This window comes from Cyrtonyx montezumae, unplaced genomic scaffold, assembly GCF_038088225.1.
Source record: "Cyrtonyx montezumae isolate F1298 unplaced genomic scaffold, pur_monq_1.0 scaffold_8, whole genome shotgun sequence".
Taxonomy (NCBI): Eukaryota; Metazoa; Chordata; class Aves; order Galliformes; family Odontophoridae; genus Cyrtonyx; species Cyrtonyx montezumae.
The window spans coordinates 32,870,462-32,887,418 of record NW_027072089.1 but is presented as its reverse complement, the minus strand read 5'-3'; the positions used below and the strand labels follow the sequence as shown (position 1 = coordinate 32,887,418).

The window sequence follows — 16,957 nt, the reverse complement described above, 5'->3', positions numbered from 1 at the left end:
AGTAAAATGACCATGATGGAGTTTGATTTTCAAGCCCTGGCTTACAAAGGAGGATCTTACTCAGTGTTTGCCATTATGGGGTACACACTGTTCTGGTACAGTCATTCCTTGTGTCAGAGTGCACGGAAAACTTTCTGGCCTCCTTGATGCACCTCAGGAGTTCTACAGTTCTGTCAGTACTCAGAGTACTGCAGTGGTACGATGGTTTTTGAAGGTGCCTACACCAGAAAAAAAAAATCGAATATTTCCCCCAAGTTTAAAGTCAACTAATAAAGAACATTTTGGTGAACTATCATGAATCAGAATGCTAATACTCCCAAAGCTTAACTAAATCTTAATTCTTTATGGGTGATTCCCATGTTAAGTCTAAATTTAGAGCTTCTGATTCTTAACTTGTAGGGACAGGTGCACTGGGGAAAAATGGTACCCATTAAAATGTACACATTCTCTATGAAATATCCTAGTTATAAACCCAAAAAACATCAAAGCTTATCATACTTACAGTCTAATTCTGTCTTACTAGAGGGACAAATCTCCTTTGATTTTAATGGGAACGCTACATGCTTAACTGAGGGCCAAATTTGGCTCTGTGACAGATGTCCTGAGATAAAGTAGTCACTACCACTAAAAATGTCAACAAGTATCCATGGTTACCATGTGATATTTGAATGATCATAGTTATTCCATATCCTGACTTGCACATACACACTCTGCTCTGTGGCAAAGATGGGTGTGCTCTGGACTTTCTTTGCAATATATAACCAGCTGGTGAAATTTTCATTCCATTTACATCCCCTGCAATCCCAGTAAAACAGTAAGGAAACATGACAGATAATTGAGACAGAATTTGGCCCCCTTCTTCTCAACAGTGTGTGAAGGTTTCTGAGGTACTCACGGAGTTTGCTATACTGCAACATAATAAACTACAGATATAAATCAATTTTAAAGAGCAAGAAATCACCCTGATAAAGAGATCCTCAATTCCCAGTCCGCTTCCCTGACCATTTCTTCCTTTCCAAGCCACTTACAAATTTTTAGCTCCTCTTATTTTTTTTAACCTCTGCAGGATCTTCCCAGCCCTTCTGAAGAGTCCCAGCACTGCTCCCCCTGCGCTCCTCTCACCCCTGCTTTCTCGCACTTGCACGCTCTTCACTGAGGCCACCATCTTTGTGATCAAAGCTTGGAAAGAATGCCCATTGGAGTGATTTTTAATAAATAGACTTGGAGTGTTATTAACCCTAAAGATGAAAGCTGGCTTCCTAACTTTGCGTTTACAGGGTAAACAATTTAAGTTAAGATTTTTAATTAATATTAATTTAAACCATCTGTCCACCATCTGCTTATTTCTGATGCAAAATATGAGTTTCTTTGTGATCTTTAATCAGACTCTTAGCAAACACACATCAATTCTTATCATTTTTTAAGCAAGAAAATAATTTACAGCAAATGGGTTTTCAGACAAACAAAACAATTTTAGCAAAAAATTTAAATCAAAACTCCTTCTACACTAGCACATACTTTGCAAAAGAAAATCTCTGACAAACAGAATATCACAGATCCGTATTCTTATTATTCTCATCAGGTTCCCGGTAGCAAAAAGTAAGTATGTACCAAAATATAATTCATTTTGTAGAATCAGCTCAGGCTCCAGACCACATAATTGCAAGTCAACAGCATACATGAACACAGAAAACAAAACACTTAAGTTACTGTATTTTTTGTGATGCCTCTATGCACTTTTCTGTCAGGGAAGCGGAACCCCTCTATAACAAAGGCAGCTTGTATATGTACCTCAGTGAGGATATAATTTTAGACCTCTTTGTTAGAAAAAGAATAAAATGTAGATCTAATTAACTGCAGTTAGAAAGTTATTGTTGTATGAGTATGGGCACCTTCGGCCGTTATATCATGCCCTGCACACACATGCATCACCACAGATTGGCACAGTGCTTTCCACTCAGTAAGAGATGGATGATAATTACCAAATCATGCCCCAACACCTCCCCTACCTTAAGCAACTTTTGAGAACTTAACAGCAAACAACCAAACTTTCTGACCTCAATACACCATTTTGAGGTTTTTTGAGCATCAATACCGCAATTAATTTTGCTTTTCGGGTCACTTTGTTGCTATTGTTAAGGGCTATTCCCACTTAATATCCCTGGCAGTGTCAAATAACAACAAATGCAAGGTTCTTCCTCAAATTTCATTACTGTGCAGTATTTTAAAATGCAGCTTTCCCGCTGCCTCTAGTGCCATTCTTTTGCAGATAATGCCAAGAACTGCCTCTTGTAGTGGTCTTTTCTAAAACAGTACCAAAATACTGATGCTCATGAGTTTCCAACAGAATACTGGTAAAGGTAAATGTCAGATCAGCCAAAAGCGGAGGCACGCCACATGCCTTCCAAATTGGGAAGCCTTAAATTCTGAATATATTTATAAAGAAACCACTGAGGACAAACCTTGACTTGTTAGAATATAAAAAAATCATTTGGAACAAAAGAGCAAGTAGACTTGTCCATACAGAAGTGTCACAGTGAAAATCCCAATAGTTTAAGTCACGGAGCTATTTTATTTAGTACAATAGAAACAAGTCAAAATAATAGATGTATACTTGTTTCTGTAAAAAGCCCTTTGAGTTATTTTAATACGGACACAGAAAATTTATACTCCTTGTCCAATCCTTCAGTTTGCATTACAACCGTGCTGCAAATAGCCTGGTTATCTCCATTTAGTTTATACACTTTCCTAGAAATAGAAGATTGATGTGGAAAATATGAAAATTGTCAACTTTGGTAAATCTGAGCACAGAAGCCAGTATTTGTATGATAGTTAAGAAATTACTCTAATAATGCATTCTGGATCTTTTTAATGCTAATGATGAAAGACAAGCGTTTCATATGCCATATAATGATGGATGTTATTTCAGTAATGCTTGCAGCAGAGTTCAGCTTTATAAGTTCATGGAAATTACCTTTTGCCTAAGACAGAAAAATGCGGTACGCTGCTGTAGGCGTGTCATGATTTAAAAGAAAAGAATGACTTATTAGCACAATTAAAAAAGGCCACATGTGCTTAACAAAAGCACCGAAAGACAGATTACTTTATTAAGATTTGAGTCAGACAGTCTCATAGATGGCACTGCAGTGCCCGCTGTCATTTCTAATAACGTATCAGGAAAAGGAGATAAAGTTTAAAGCCAGGAAACTGTGACAAAACTGCTTCAAGATCGTTAGGTTCTTACCTAGCTGCCTGCCTATGCGGCTGATCCTTAGCAAGCAGAAAGGCTGGGCCAGGAAGTACTACCAACTAAAAACAACAGACTCGGGAGCTTTCTCTCTCATCCCTTCCTTCTCCTTTTCTTTCCTCTCCCTCTCTTTTTCTTCTTTGAACACTATCGCTTTTACGTAATCGTCCTCTTATTAGGAAGATTCTGCTGAACTGCTGACAATGATGTACAGTAGTGCTTCGCCGGTATGACGTTCGGGGAAAACGATTCTGCTGCACCACCACACAAAACCAATTAGAGAACTATTTTCTGCGACAGGTCAGGAATTTACATTGTTTCTCATAGAAAGATGTGCTTTTTAATTTCTTTATTAAGATGACATCCATGTCCCTTGCGACTTTTAGGTATGACAATCATTTGCTCATCACATGGGAAAGTACAATCAGCGAAATCGCATTACCGGTACGGGGCAATGCCAGAAACTCCAAGCTTCGTTCCACATTTTCCAAATGAACTAGTTTGAGAACCAATAATTAGAACAATACATATTGATAGGATTTGTTGACAGGACCTGTACTCACTCACCAGGGGGGTAAAGCAATGATAGTACATACACAGCCGGCTACGTTACGTTTGCTGAAGCACAAACATCATCTTTGTCAAATCACAGAGACACACAGAAAGCCTGTACGTCTCCGAATCAAGACAGGATACGAGCTACTAACTAGCTTCATCTTCCTTTCCGAGTTGTGGCTGACAAGCTGTTTCTGTTTAGTGAAGTCCTGATGGTCAGTATTTTTAGACTGGAAAAAAGAGATCTCAAGATAGCATCTCCAATATAACAAATTCACAGAATCAAAGATTTCTCAAAATAAGGCTGAAACAATATCCCTAACTCACTGTTTGCTTTAACCTGTGCCAACGAAGGTTTCCTCCAAATACCTAAACATAGGGAGATTACTTGAAAAGGAATTCCGTTTATCATGCAAATAGAAATTTGTTAAAACTAAATTACATTTACAGATTGCTTAAAGACACAAATCTCTAAATACAGCCTTACGTAAAATAATAAAAACAAATAATTAAACACATTATGGATTCTGAAGCATGGCTGTATTTGCTTTTACGAATGCACTAAGATAGTCTTCAAATACTTATTAATTTTGACTCATAAGAAGCCATTGCTGTGTATAGTATGAATGTACATCAACAATAAAAAGACAATATTTCAAAAAGAGTTAGACTTGTAGATGAACTCATTTTCAAGACAGAGAAATACCTGAACATGCCAGTTTCCAAAGGAAAAAAAAAACCCACAAATAAATAAAAAAACCCCATATAGTTAACAGCAGTAAAAATGCCCTTCTAAAACACAAAGAACAAACTCAGTAAGAGGAAGTAATATTTTACTAATTAAACATACTGCATGCAACTTACTTGATTTTTGAAGTAAAAAAAAATACTGCTAAACACAAATTAAATGGAAAACTAAAAATAATGTCACCATCAAAAAAATCACAAAGCAAACTTTATACTTTCGTTTTCACTTGAAACTCTTTAAAAACAGAAAGATAGCTAAAAATGGGGTACGGAATTCTGAAGTAATAATTGGTACAACTATAAAACTTATCATTTGAACAAAGATATCAGCATTCAGAGGGCCAAAAGATCCACAATACAGACCCACTCAGATAAGAGACGATCTTTTTCTGCACAAAGGAAACTACTTGATTTTAGATTGATTTTAGTAAAAAGTGTGTGTGTGTGTGTGTGAATATATACACACATGTATATATGTAAATTTATATATTTAGGCTTCATTCAAGAATCCAGTTTCTTTCTGTGCTTTCCTTATGCTTTTAAGCACGTAGGTGAAATCACTCAAATGTTTGTGTTTCAGTTAGTGTAGTAAAACAGCTATAAATACAGAAAGCAGCAAGGTTATATCATGCTTTATTATATTGTTATTTTCGGCAAGCACGGTCAGAGTAAGAGACTGGCAAAGGGAAGTTTCTGTGTTCTAGTCCTGATTGTATCACTGAGTCAACGTGTCATTCATTCCCTTGTGTTCCTGTCAACCAGTTGTAAAACGTGTGAGAACATATCCTGCACTTTTTTTTCTTAAGTGTTTTCTAAATTTAATCTGATATTTTTCTGTGCAGTGTCAAGATGATGTTAGTTCTCTCTTCCTTTAGGAAAAAAAACAACAATGCACATTTAGATGTGTTCCTACATTTATACGTCTGTCGATGTGCATACCCATAGCTATATACAAATACACATACTCAAATCCTGTGGATACTTTTTTATGTATAAAATACATTTGAATTTAACATACTGTGTCCCGTGCTGCACAGGAATGTTTTTAGTTACAAAAGATTCTACAGTAAACATCTGAATTACTATTTAACATCACTGATGGAAAAACCAAGAGAAAGACTAAAATATTTCTCACCAGCAATATGTACAGTGAAAATATCTCCAACTTTCTTTTGCTGATCCAGTAAGAATTTGAAAGCATCTTTTCTAAAAATCAAAGCCTTCCCAAGGTAAGGAATCCAGCCATTTATTAGTGGGGGCTCTCCAGACTTCCTGTTAAAAACATAAAAAAAAAAAATCATGAGGAATGAGCTCCGGTGAGAGAGCAACTCATCTTTATATCTATTTATATATCACAGTTAGACCTAACATCTACGCAATGTATGATACACTGTACAGAAAGTTCTTCAGATACGACAGCAGGTTAAATCTAATCACACCTCTGAGCACTGAAGGCTCTGTGCGGTGATTATGAAAAATAAGAGGAAGAAATTGAGACACATTTAACTACAGGTCGTCCAGTTATTACCATAAAGTTATGAACACAGAAAAATTACATATTGGCGAAAATCTCAGAGCGAGGAGTCCTCTCATTTTCAATATTTTGCATGTCAAAAGGAGACGTATCAGAAGGCATTTATGACAGATTTAGGTAAATAGGACGCTGACGTATCACACAAAACAAATATCCTTACAGATAAGGTTTTAAGAATTCCTTTTTACCAGCACACAAAAAGGCCACCATTCTAAGTATCTTTAAGATACGGAATAATATTAGAGGCTGAACATTCACTGTAATAAATCTCAGTCTCTGTGCATTTATAGTCTGCTAAGCCAGCAACACGTATGAACATTTTAAGATGAAATTCTAGATAACTGTTTCTGTAATCCAGTCTGAAAAAGCAGACATGCTGCATTGGTTATGTTCGCAACAGCGTAAAATACCTTTCAACATTCTATTAAGTTCTATTTTACTTAGCAGAGGAAAAGAGGTTCACACTGTCCTATTCCTAACTGCAAGTAGACGCCTTTCCTTCGTGCCGCTCTTCACTTGCTTCAATCTGATTTACAACAAAGATACATAAAGCATGCTTGCTCTGGAAAGGATTTAAACAAATATTCACGAACAACTCTGCTGCTACATCCCATCTGTGAAGGTGACTTATACTACATGCAGAACAACTCATTCTGATTAAACACAAGATATTTACTAGCTCGGATCTAATCAAAGATCAAGGGATCACAAGCTTTACTACTATCATACACAGCATGGATTTTTGTGTAGCTGGATTAACCCTATCATAGTCACATTCTCCCACGAACTGCTCAAACAGAAATAAAACAAAACATAAATGCGATAGGTTGAATTTAAATTTTCTATTTTTCGAATTAAAACTTTCCAAGGACCAAATTACAAGCCCGTGATTTGCACTTCTACTACAGAAAGTTGTTACAAATTCAGTTAAAGAACAGATGTGGCCAAACCACGCTGCACATCTTGAGCTCTTTCCGTTTCACTGGCCACTAATTATGGATGTTGGTTTTCCAGAAAATCATTCTGCAAACATTCCAGTAGCAATTGGAAAATTCTACATCCCACACCTTTGCACCAGCTTTTTCGTTGTTGTTCCTTTGAGTTTTGAGGGTTGGGGTTTTGTTGTTTGTTTTGTGGCGGTTTCTTTACGGTGGGAAAGGTGCACTCTTTCTTTTTTGTATCTTGCATAAGACAACGTGCTGTGCATCCTCTCACAGGCACGTAACTCCATGATTTACTAGAGTGGGACAGCTAACTTTGTACCACTTAATTCTGTGCTCGGTAAAGACAAGACAAGAACTAATCTGAGATTACATGAGAGGGATCACCAGCCCTCAAAGAGTAGCAGCCCAATTGATATCCTTAATTATCCCCTCAAAGCCTGTAATGAAACTGGGTGTTTTACCAATTTTTCCCCCCCGACTATGCAGTCCAACCAGCGGTCTGCCTTCCCTTCCTGGGTGACACCCTGTTCATAGCCCTGTGACAAATATTTAGATAGGCTTTTTGTCATATTCTAATTTAACGCATCTCATTTCCCACTCCATGTTCTGTCAGTCGGTCAAAAGCTGTATTCTTCACCAGCTTTCCGCCGGGTAAAGAGGACGCAGCTCAGAGATCTAGGGGGAAATTAACTTAATGCTCCAAGTCCACGGGATCACATCAGGGAGACATTTTGCTATCGCCAAGACGTGAGGGTCATCGTTCGCTTCAGCCGCGTTCAGCTCAGCAGAGATGAGCTTAGCACCGTTAAACACCGTGGCTGTGCTCCGTGTGCTTTGCAGGGAAATGCAGCACCGCTTCAACTTACGACCCACAGCAGGCTGCTCACAGAAATGAGTCTTCATTTCCCTCTTTGTCACTCTTTGGGAGACAGAGGTCATCTTAATGACTTACAGTCTGCCAACAGACAGCATGGCACAGGTTTTCCCGACCCCCCCAGACACGCTTCGCTGCACACATTCAGGCAGTGCTGCTCACCTTACCTGAGCTGCCTGAAACCTGTGCTCAAAACTCTCTACTGCACTGCTTTCACAGCAATTGGTTGATCCGTCAACAAAGCCCACACAAACTTCTCCCCTTCGATTAAATTTGCTCACAAACTAACTCAGGGCTCACGCTTCACAGTCGTTATAAAATTTGGTAGTTAGTCAAGATAGGACAAACATTAAAAAAAGTTATTGCTTTCTCACAGCATGATTTTTTTGTATTAAACGTAACACATATCTGAGAAGTTAAAAGCAAAACAAAAACAAAACAAAAGAAAGAATCATGAAGCATTTGGGTGGCAATTTAAGATTGCAGATTTTAAATTCAAGCACTGAGAACTTCCTACCTGGCTGCCCACTCAAATCCAAACCACTCAAATCTTAATTCACCTAACACATTTAGTATCTTGTAATATTTATGCCATGTTCCTTTTTATTATTATTATTATTTGCATAGTGGCTTGTTTTTGCACATATCTGGGACTATTTACGCTTTCATGAAAAGTCCCTTTGAAGTCAGTAAAACTTAATGGACAGATTTCTCACATATGACTGAATTGTACAAATAAAGCATCAGCAACGCGGTCACTGCAAAATCCAGTAGGCAGATCAGTCAAGAAGTGGAGGGAAACCAATGCAGCTGTATCATACCCCTTTGGTAAATGGATGACTCCAAATGGCATTATGCAAAAAATCATCTGGCTACAAATATGGTGTATAAATACACTGAACAGACTGATATCTGTAAATTTTCTTTGCTTTCATTTGAAAGGATATTTCCTTGTTAGCAAATAATAAAGTTGTGATTCTATTCAATCAAAGAAGTTTTGGAGTTTGTTTACAGTTTCCTTAAGAGATATATTTGAGCTAACATAAAAAAATTTATGTCACTAACTCAGGTATGATTATTTAGTTAAGAAGCTGAGGCAGCACTAAAAATGTGCATGTTGTGTCTATGGTGCAGTGATTAAATAAAAAAGAAGAAAAATGGGGCTGCAACATTAATTATGTGAAAAATAGATAAAAATATTTATTTCTAATCGCAAAGTTATCTAAATATTATTTTCCATTAGTGAAAGTGAATTATTTGGGAAATCCAAATAAGGTCATTATTTCTGAAACTCTCCGACTGTTAACATATATATATGTATTTATAACTCTTCAGGAAAAAAAAATAAAGATTCCCAAGAAAACAGACTTTGCCAACATTTATCTCTAGTAGAAACACTATTGCTTATGAAAGTCTGCAGGACTATTCTTTTGCTGGTTACATCACCCTAGCTCCTGTGCAGAGTTAAGCACTGGATCAGCGTAAATGAGAGAAGAATCTTTCACTCATTATTTGTATTCCAAAGGAGCAGATGCCTTTGAAATTATGCAAAAATCCACAGAGCATCTAGTACTACAGCAGATGAACAGGTTAATTTTTCTCTTTGCACATAATAAATCATAAGTGCTTTAACACCCATAGTCGCATTTCATGAACATAAACCTTCTGTTTAATAATGTCTGTTTACAACTAGAATCAGACATACAGTAATCTCTTGCCTGGGATAAACATTAATCCAGATCTGTCTAGAAAAATTATACAATTCATTACCATAAGTAATCTCTATTGTGCCCTGTGCTTAACCTTCATCTTTTTTCCTGTCCTATAATCTTGCAAATCCACTGATGGTGTATGATTGGCATCTGGTGTGAGCACAGCCATCGCTGCACAAAGAACAACCGAGAAAGCCATACATGGCAATGTCACTCAGTGGGGTACTGCTGCTTCACCACAACTTTCATCAACGGGTGAAAGAATCCTCAAGATGGGAAGAAAAAGGGCCCAGAAAAGATTGAGTAACATTATTTGCCACAGAGGGCCCATTTTCACTTTCTAAATCATTACTATCCACAAAAATAAAAGGTGTTGATCTGATTTCCACGTAGCACTTTTGGTCCAACTGCCCCATTCCGTGTTGATATTGCAACAGACCATGCTGGGGGACTTCAAGGAATGGAAATGTATGGGTGCAGGAGTAGAACAAAAGCTATTATGAACATGTCAGAGCAGTCTGAGATTATTCACAGGCTCGATCACAATATTTAAGCAACAAGACATGACAGACAGTGTCTTTCCAGGGGCTTATGAGCACTCTAACTGTGAGGAAAAGAATGAGGCCAAAGGCTTCAACCCCAACAAAGGTAATCCCCAGAAATGTGGTGTCTGGAGTGTCTTGTTGTATTATAAAAGAAAGACATGGGAAACTTAGGACAGGAGAAAGCCAGCAAGTCTTTCTTTCTTTAAAAATAAAAAAATAGCAATTAGTTTTAAATTTAAGGCAGCAAATCTACCTTTTTTTATTATTTTTTTATTTTTTTCCCACTTCCTACAGAGGAAAGGACCAGCTGTTCTCCTAGCTGATCAATATTTGGAGGTTTGTGTAGGCAAATGGATGCACCAGGCTGTAGCTTGGTAGGGTGATACAGACACGGATGGACTCATTGAAGAAGCTGAGTCCTCATATGTAGAAAGGAAAACCACACTGTCCACTCTCATACAAGCTTTTTATTTGTGCTCTAACTTCAAATGCAATCAGCTCTTCACAAGAACCTCTTATTTTTCCCCCTCTTCTAATAATTCCACTTGGACCATCCCTAAAAATCCCCAAAATACCTGTACTCAAAAACATATTCAGCAGTTCTGCAACACTGTTGTCTAGGAAGCTTATTATTTTGCTCACTTTTTTTAGCCTACATTTTCATAGCAGCTAATGGTTCAAATTGTGCATAGCACCTCTTCAGAGTTCTGTGTTGAAGGACACATCCACAAACTCAATGTCTACTTGTAGTGACTGGTTGGAGCATTGCCTAAAAACCTAAAAGGTGGGAAAATATAATTGTAGGGAACAGTTTAAAAATGGAAACCTGCTGAAAAAGCCCTTCTGGCTCAGGCTTATCAGAGGCTGAAAATTCCCAGAAGGAATTCTACACAAAATGTAATGTCAAGTTTCCTAACAGCCAGAATTAGGGTAATGGAAGAGACTCAGTTAATGCAAAAATAGTTCACCAGTAATAAAAGTTAATATTGATTCAATGACCTCACCTCTGAAATTCTACATTATCTCTGTTCTGGGTGAAGTCAGTAAGAGCAGCCATGATTGCTCAGCACATTCCCCAGTCAAGCCCACAGTTATTTTATTATGTCTTACATTTGAAATCAGTTGTCCAGTCCAGGTCTTTTCCTATCTTAGTTTAGCTTTAATCAAATTAAAATAGGTCAAGATCCTGAACGTATATTTACTCCATGCCTAGTACTCCAGGTAGGCTACTGGATGACAACTTCCTTCTTCATATTCACCTATGCTGCTCTTTTAAATACTCAGTTAATAGAATTTCCAGTCTCCCTGTTCTTATCTATAGAATTATGCCTTAATTACTCTATGTTCTTATCTATATAATCTGTTCTTATCTTCAGAAAATTTCCCCTCATGTCTACGGTTCATGTTGCACTTTAAGTCCTCTACTTCCCATTTTGTCTACAGAGGATAAGAGAAAAAATAACCCCCTTCACTTCTTCAAGAGCACTTTACATATTCAAATGTACTTATGTTCTCCTTTAGTCTTCTTTAGGTTAAACAACTCCAGTTTCTTACAGTATTTCCTCACAACTGTTTCTGCACCCCTATGCTCTCACACTCCTTCCCTCTTGATTTTTTGAGGTCAGCCCCCAACCCTTTGGAAGCAGCACTGTGCCAGCACCGAGCACCACATAGCAATTACCTTGAGCATCTTGCAGGCCTCTGCATCCCAGCACAGCCCCAGCTTTCCATGCAATATCTCTATGGTGTTGAGAAAAACCCAGGTTAGGAATCATTACAACCTTCAGCCTTTTCCCAGAGAAAAGATGCTAGTCCCATCCAGATGCTGATGATTAGTCCTCTATTTTTTCAGTTTGCCATTTGGAACACTAATCCCTCCTTTGCAGGCTTGCAGCCCCTCCTCTTATTATCCACAAACATAAATGCTTTTTTTTCCCCCTGCATTCCAATGCATTCCTGCATTGTAAGAGGTACTGGATCAGAATGTGAATTCACCAATACCTCCTTTTAGCACTATCAGGAGCATATTTACACTGCACATTGATTGACTTCACCCAAGAGAACCCAGCAACTCTCATCTGATATCTATCTCCTCCATAATCCATTTCTGCACTTTAATATACTGCCTTCCTGCAACACATGTTAAAACTGTACACAGTAAGTAGCTCAAAGTAGGAAATCATATTAACCGTCTGGCCTAGAAATGACAAGTGAAGTGTGGATAAGAATGTCAGCACTCCACACAGAAATATATTCAAACATGCAGAAATCATTCCTTACGTAATAAAGAGCAAACAAATAAATTCAGGCAATTTCAGAAACAGTGGTGGGACTTCATCATGTTTAAAAAATGATGTTAACAAGGGAAGGGAAGAGAATATTATATAACAGCACTACATACTGTGTGTGCATCAGCTGTATTTTCTCTGAGTTTAGAGCATAGATTTTCAGAAGAAAAAAAATGTAAAAATCATCTATTACTTCATCCGAAACATTATGAATGCCAGATAATGCAGGAAGTTCATTTAAACAAGGCAGGTATTGAAAATACAGGCTTCTTTCCATCTAAGGGAGCTGTCCAGCAGTTTGGCATCTTGGTTATGCTGGACATCTTGAAGCTCTCTATTATTAGTAGACAGAAAAGGTGTAGTTTTCTTGGAATTACTGGCATTTATTTAGCAATCCGCAGCTCACTTAGGCAGCAGCAGATGAATCCCCTACCATTCCCAAACTCTTCCATGTCTGCTCCCACACTTGGATTTCCATCCTTCCATCCATTTCCACCCTTCATTTTACACACTTTTCCAGCTTATTTTTCCTGGCCCACTATTTTTAACCTGTGTGATCCCTCTGCATCATTCCTGCCTTGCTGTCCACCCAGGTTCCTCAGTGGATTTGCCCAAGCTGTTCAGTCCTTTGCCCTACCACTGCTACCTTGCTCCGCAAACCAAGCTGCTATTCAGGTCTGGGGCGCCTCCTGCAGTACACTCCTAGTCCTACTACTGCCCACCTGGATTCCCTTCCAGCTCATCTTCAATTAAATCTCTTCTTGAATCCCAAACACCATCATAGCTACTGCAGACCACATCTATAACACATGCAGAATCCACACAGCTGTCATCCGTCTTGTCCACTGTGGCCTCCTATCTGCCTACAGCCATCTGTTGCCTCTTCTCTTTGCCTGAGACAGGAACAGCCTTTCTACAGTGTATGTCTACACTCTACATCACAAAACCGATCTTCACTTGGGAGATGGACCAGTGTCAATGAAACACTCCCTCTCTGCATTCCCCTTGCAGGGAGTATACCAACCATTTTCAACAAGTCATTTTCACAATCCACTAAGAATGCATGCATGTGTTTGTTGTGTTCACTTATAAACCCAAACTATGTGCATGTAAGCAAACTTATTTCTATACTTAACACACAAATTTATGCATGCAGAGAGTATTTCCACTGTAGGAAAAACTGAGTATTGATAATATTGTTTTAAAAACAGTAACAGAAACATTTAGTTTTAATGTAATAAACTTCTGATGTTACAATCATGATCGTACTGTGAGTATGAGTTCTGTTCCTCTGAGCTGAGTGTGGTATGTACCACCACAGGCCACCAAAGGAACCCTGCAAAATGCTCTTTTCTCACTTGCTCTGCCTACCATGCACATGAAAAAGCATTTAAATGCTTAAAAAAGATGGAAAACAGCTATGAAGTTTGCCACTAACAATTCCATGACTTCCACAATTATGGCCATGCGTTCCCTAGCTCAGTGCCAAGTAACATAGGGGACCTAAAAGCAATTGCTCTCTTCTCCCTAGCAGTTTTGAATGTCTGATATTTTGTGAATCGCAGTACAGAATTAACAGAACATACACATTTTGCTCAAAGATGTATTGAAAGATTTCAAAGCATAGTCTGAAAAGATGAATAAATACAAAGTGTCCTAGATACCCTACTTAGTCCACTTATTTGCAAATATAACTCTTAAGTCAAGATGATGCACTGAGAGAAGGTGACAAATCCTATCACTAATGCATACATTGCAGGAAAACACCAACTGAATGCAGTAATGAATGGTTCAAAAACCTTAATGCTTTTCAGATGAACATAGTATCAGAAGGCCATGTTCTCTTCATGGTTTAAAGGATTACATATGCCTGCATCCCAGACCCTTGTTTTCTCTCTTTTCCTTCTAGTTTCTCAAGTCTATTGCACTTGAGTTGGCAAATTCCTTGTCTCCTGCTTTACCTCCTTATTCTGCCAGGCTGTATTAACATCTGTTTCTCCATCCAAACTGATGCTATACTTGAAATCCCAGCTATCTCTCTTCCATCATCTTTGCTTCACTATGTGACCTCTCCAACTTCAGCTTTTATTTATCTCCACACAGAATATTTCAGAAGAAAGCAAGTTGCAATCTGCACTCTTTTTCTGCCCCTCCCTAGTTGTAACATCTCCTTTTCTTCCCTATCCATAGATATGCTTCTATGCTATCTCCTCAAACCTCTTCTCCTCTTCCAAAAATTGCTTATTTTGTTCCCCATTTCCCTTGAATCCTTTCCCTCCAACTTTTCTTCCCCCAAACTCCACTGAGGCTCTGCCACTGTCTATGAGACCACAGTTCAGTCCTTTTCAACAGACTTTCTCATAGCCTAATAAATTCTGTCCATGTCTTAACGAGCTTTCACAATTAGAATCACAGAAACACAGAATTGTAGGGGTTGGAAGGGACCTCTGGAGATCATCTAGTCCAACCCCCCTGTCAAAGCAGCTCCCTAGACTGCGGAGGGGGCAACATACTTGACTGATGTTTCTTGGGATGGGTAGTGATCCCTTTCACATGACTCTACGTATGAGAAGCACCCTTCTATTATTTGAGCTGCACACTCTAACAGCAATGTTGTTCAGCATCTCGTCTAGTCTGATTGGATATAAAGTGCAGCCTTTTACAAAACAGTCATGGGTACTATATGCCTGAAACCAGATCTCTCATTGTGAGGGAGATTCTAAAATATCTTAAAATATTTTTATTTTTAATTATTAAAAAAAAAAGGACCCTTCAATACATTTCCCACCAAACAGCTGCTCCTCAGTTTTATTTAGCAAACACCAGAATGAAGGCAGCTGCAGCCCTCTCAGTGTGCCTACAGAGCTCCCCAGCTCTGTCAGGACTGGCGAAGGGGCAGTGGTGCCCTCTGGTTCTGGTGGGGTTTTGTGGGGCTGCCTGCAGACATCCTGCAAGCTGGGCAATGGGTTGGGTGGCTCATAGACAGCCCCCCTGGCCTCCCCGTGGGGTGTCCTCATCTGCTTTTTCTTCTCCTGAGCCTAAAACTCTGCTGAGCCTGTAACAGATTTAATATGTATTAATTTAAAAGCTTTGTTGTATTGCCTGAAAACAATGGTTTGATGTTTGGGAAATATATTCCTTTAATTGGTCTGCATCTGCCCTTTTCAAACATTTATGTAAACTCCACTGTGTTCAAGGGCACAAGGGTTAAACCTCAAAGAGGTTCTTGGCTTTGTACTTGTTAGCGCACAGTATCCATGTCAGTTTTAGGTAACCTAGCTAATTCCAATTTTAGGTAAATTGGGAATACATTTTCATTCTGCATTCATGGAAATCTAAAATATTAATTGGAGACTGTAAGATGGAACAATAACAGGAACATTGTAGGTCTGAACATGTTTTAAATCCCTCTACTGTGAAAGAGGGAGCAAAAAAAAAAAAGCAAATACAATTCTCAAGTTTTTTAAATTATATTGAGGAAATGTCAACTTGGGAACTTACCAGAGGCATTAAAATTGCAAAAAAATAATTGTTTCACTGCATGAAATAATACTTGGGTTACAATAGGATCATCTTTCTGGGGAGTCCGAGGCTTCACTGTCCTAGATTAATGGTTTTTTATTAATAAAAAAACTAAGCAAGTATCATTCAATTCCATTATTTCCTACTCTGGCTCAAAAGGTATTGGATAGATATATACTTCATTCAGATTTAGATTTGAAATTTGATAGGTATAGTTTTGCACAGCCTGTGCAGTCATAGGTCCTTCAACAGGTAGAATCAAAACACAACATCCAAAGGCACTTTTGCAGATTGTGTCTTTCTATCCCCTCTTTCTCTTGGACTGGTTAACATGGAAATGATTTAAAACATCACTATCACCACCTTTCAACAGCAAAATTTCTAAGTGATATCTATCTTCTAATTCAAACTTTATGACTTCAGTCAGCTTCTAATTAATACACCTCCCTGCTTCTAAACTCCCTGGTGCACCTAGCAGGTAACAGTAATTTCCATTTCCCAGCAAGTAGAAGCCTGAATTTGAAAATTAGCTGTTTGAGAAACATTTAATATTTTATAAACAGCTATTTCAACTGAGCACTATTACACCTGTTTTGAAGCCCCACATTACTAAATTGCTGAATGCCAAGCAGCTGATGTGCCAGCCCATACCCAGAACACAAAGTCCTTTAAAGTGGCTAAGCTTCATGAATCTTCCAAGTTTAGAACATTTCGACTGGGGAGATAAGTGTTCCATGTTCTAGTGCAAAGCAAATGGATGCAGGCAAAGAAAGAGAAGAAAGATTCAGGAAACCTAATGTTAACATTACTGTGCAGAAATGGATGCAAAGTGTGACTCTGGCCAGGTTGCTCACCCATTCATCCTTCTCCTTGCTGAACCACCCCCAGGTTTGGCTGTAGGGCCACTTGTCTAGTAAAGAAAGCTGAGTGTGAGCAGTTTTATAGAGTATACTCAAGGAATCTCTCCCATATGGTCCCTCCCATTGTCC

General features: G+C 38.3%; 2 protein-coding genes across 2 annotated transcripts in view; one reads left to right on the top strand and one right to left on the bottom strand.

The window, feature by feature from the left end:
* BHLHE22 (basic helix-loop-helix family member e22) overlaps positions 1–16,957 on the top strand; it is a 253,806-nt gene that overhangs the window by 24,532 nt on the left and 212,317 nt on the right. The gene's annotated exons all lie outside the window — the stretch shown is intronic.
* The window catches only part of LOC136058463 (cytochrome P450 7B1), a 120,081-nt gene that overhangs the window by 13,258 nt on the left and 89,866 nt on the right, over positions 1–16,957 (bottom strand). The window contains exon 2 of the mRNA XM_065751911.1: positions 5,685–5,821. Coding sequence (XP_065607983.1) covers positions 5,685–5,821 — 137 coding nt within the window. The remainder of the gene's footprint in view (positions 1–5,684; positions 5,822–16,957) is intronic.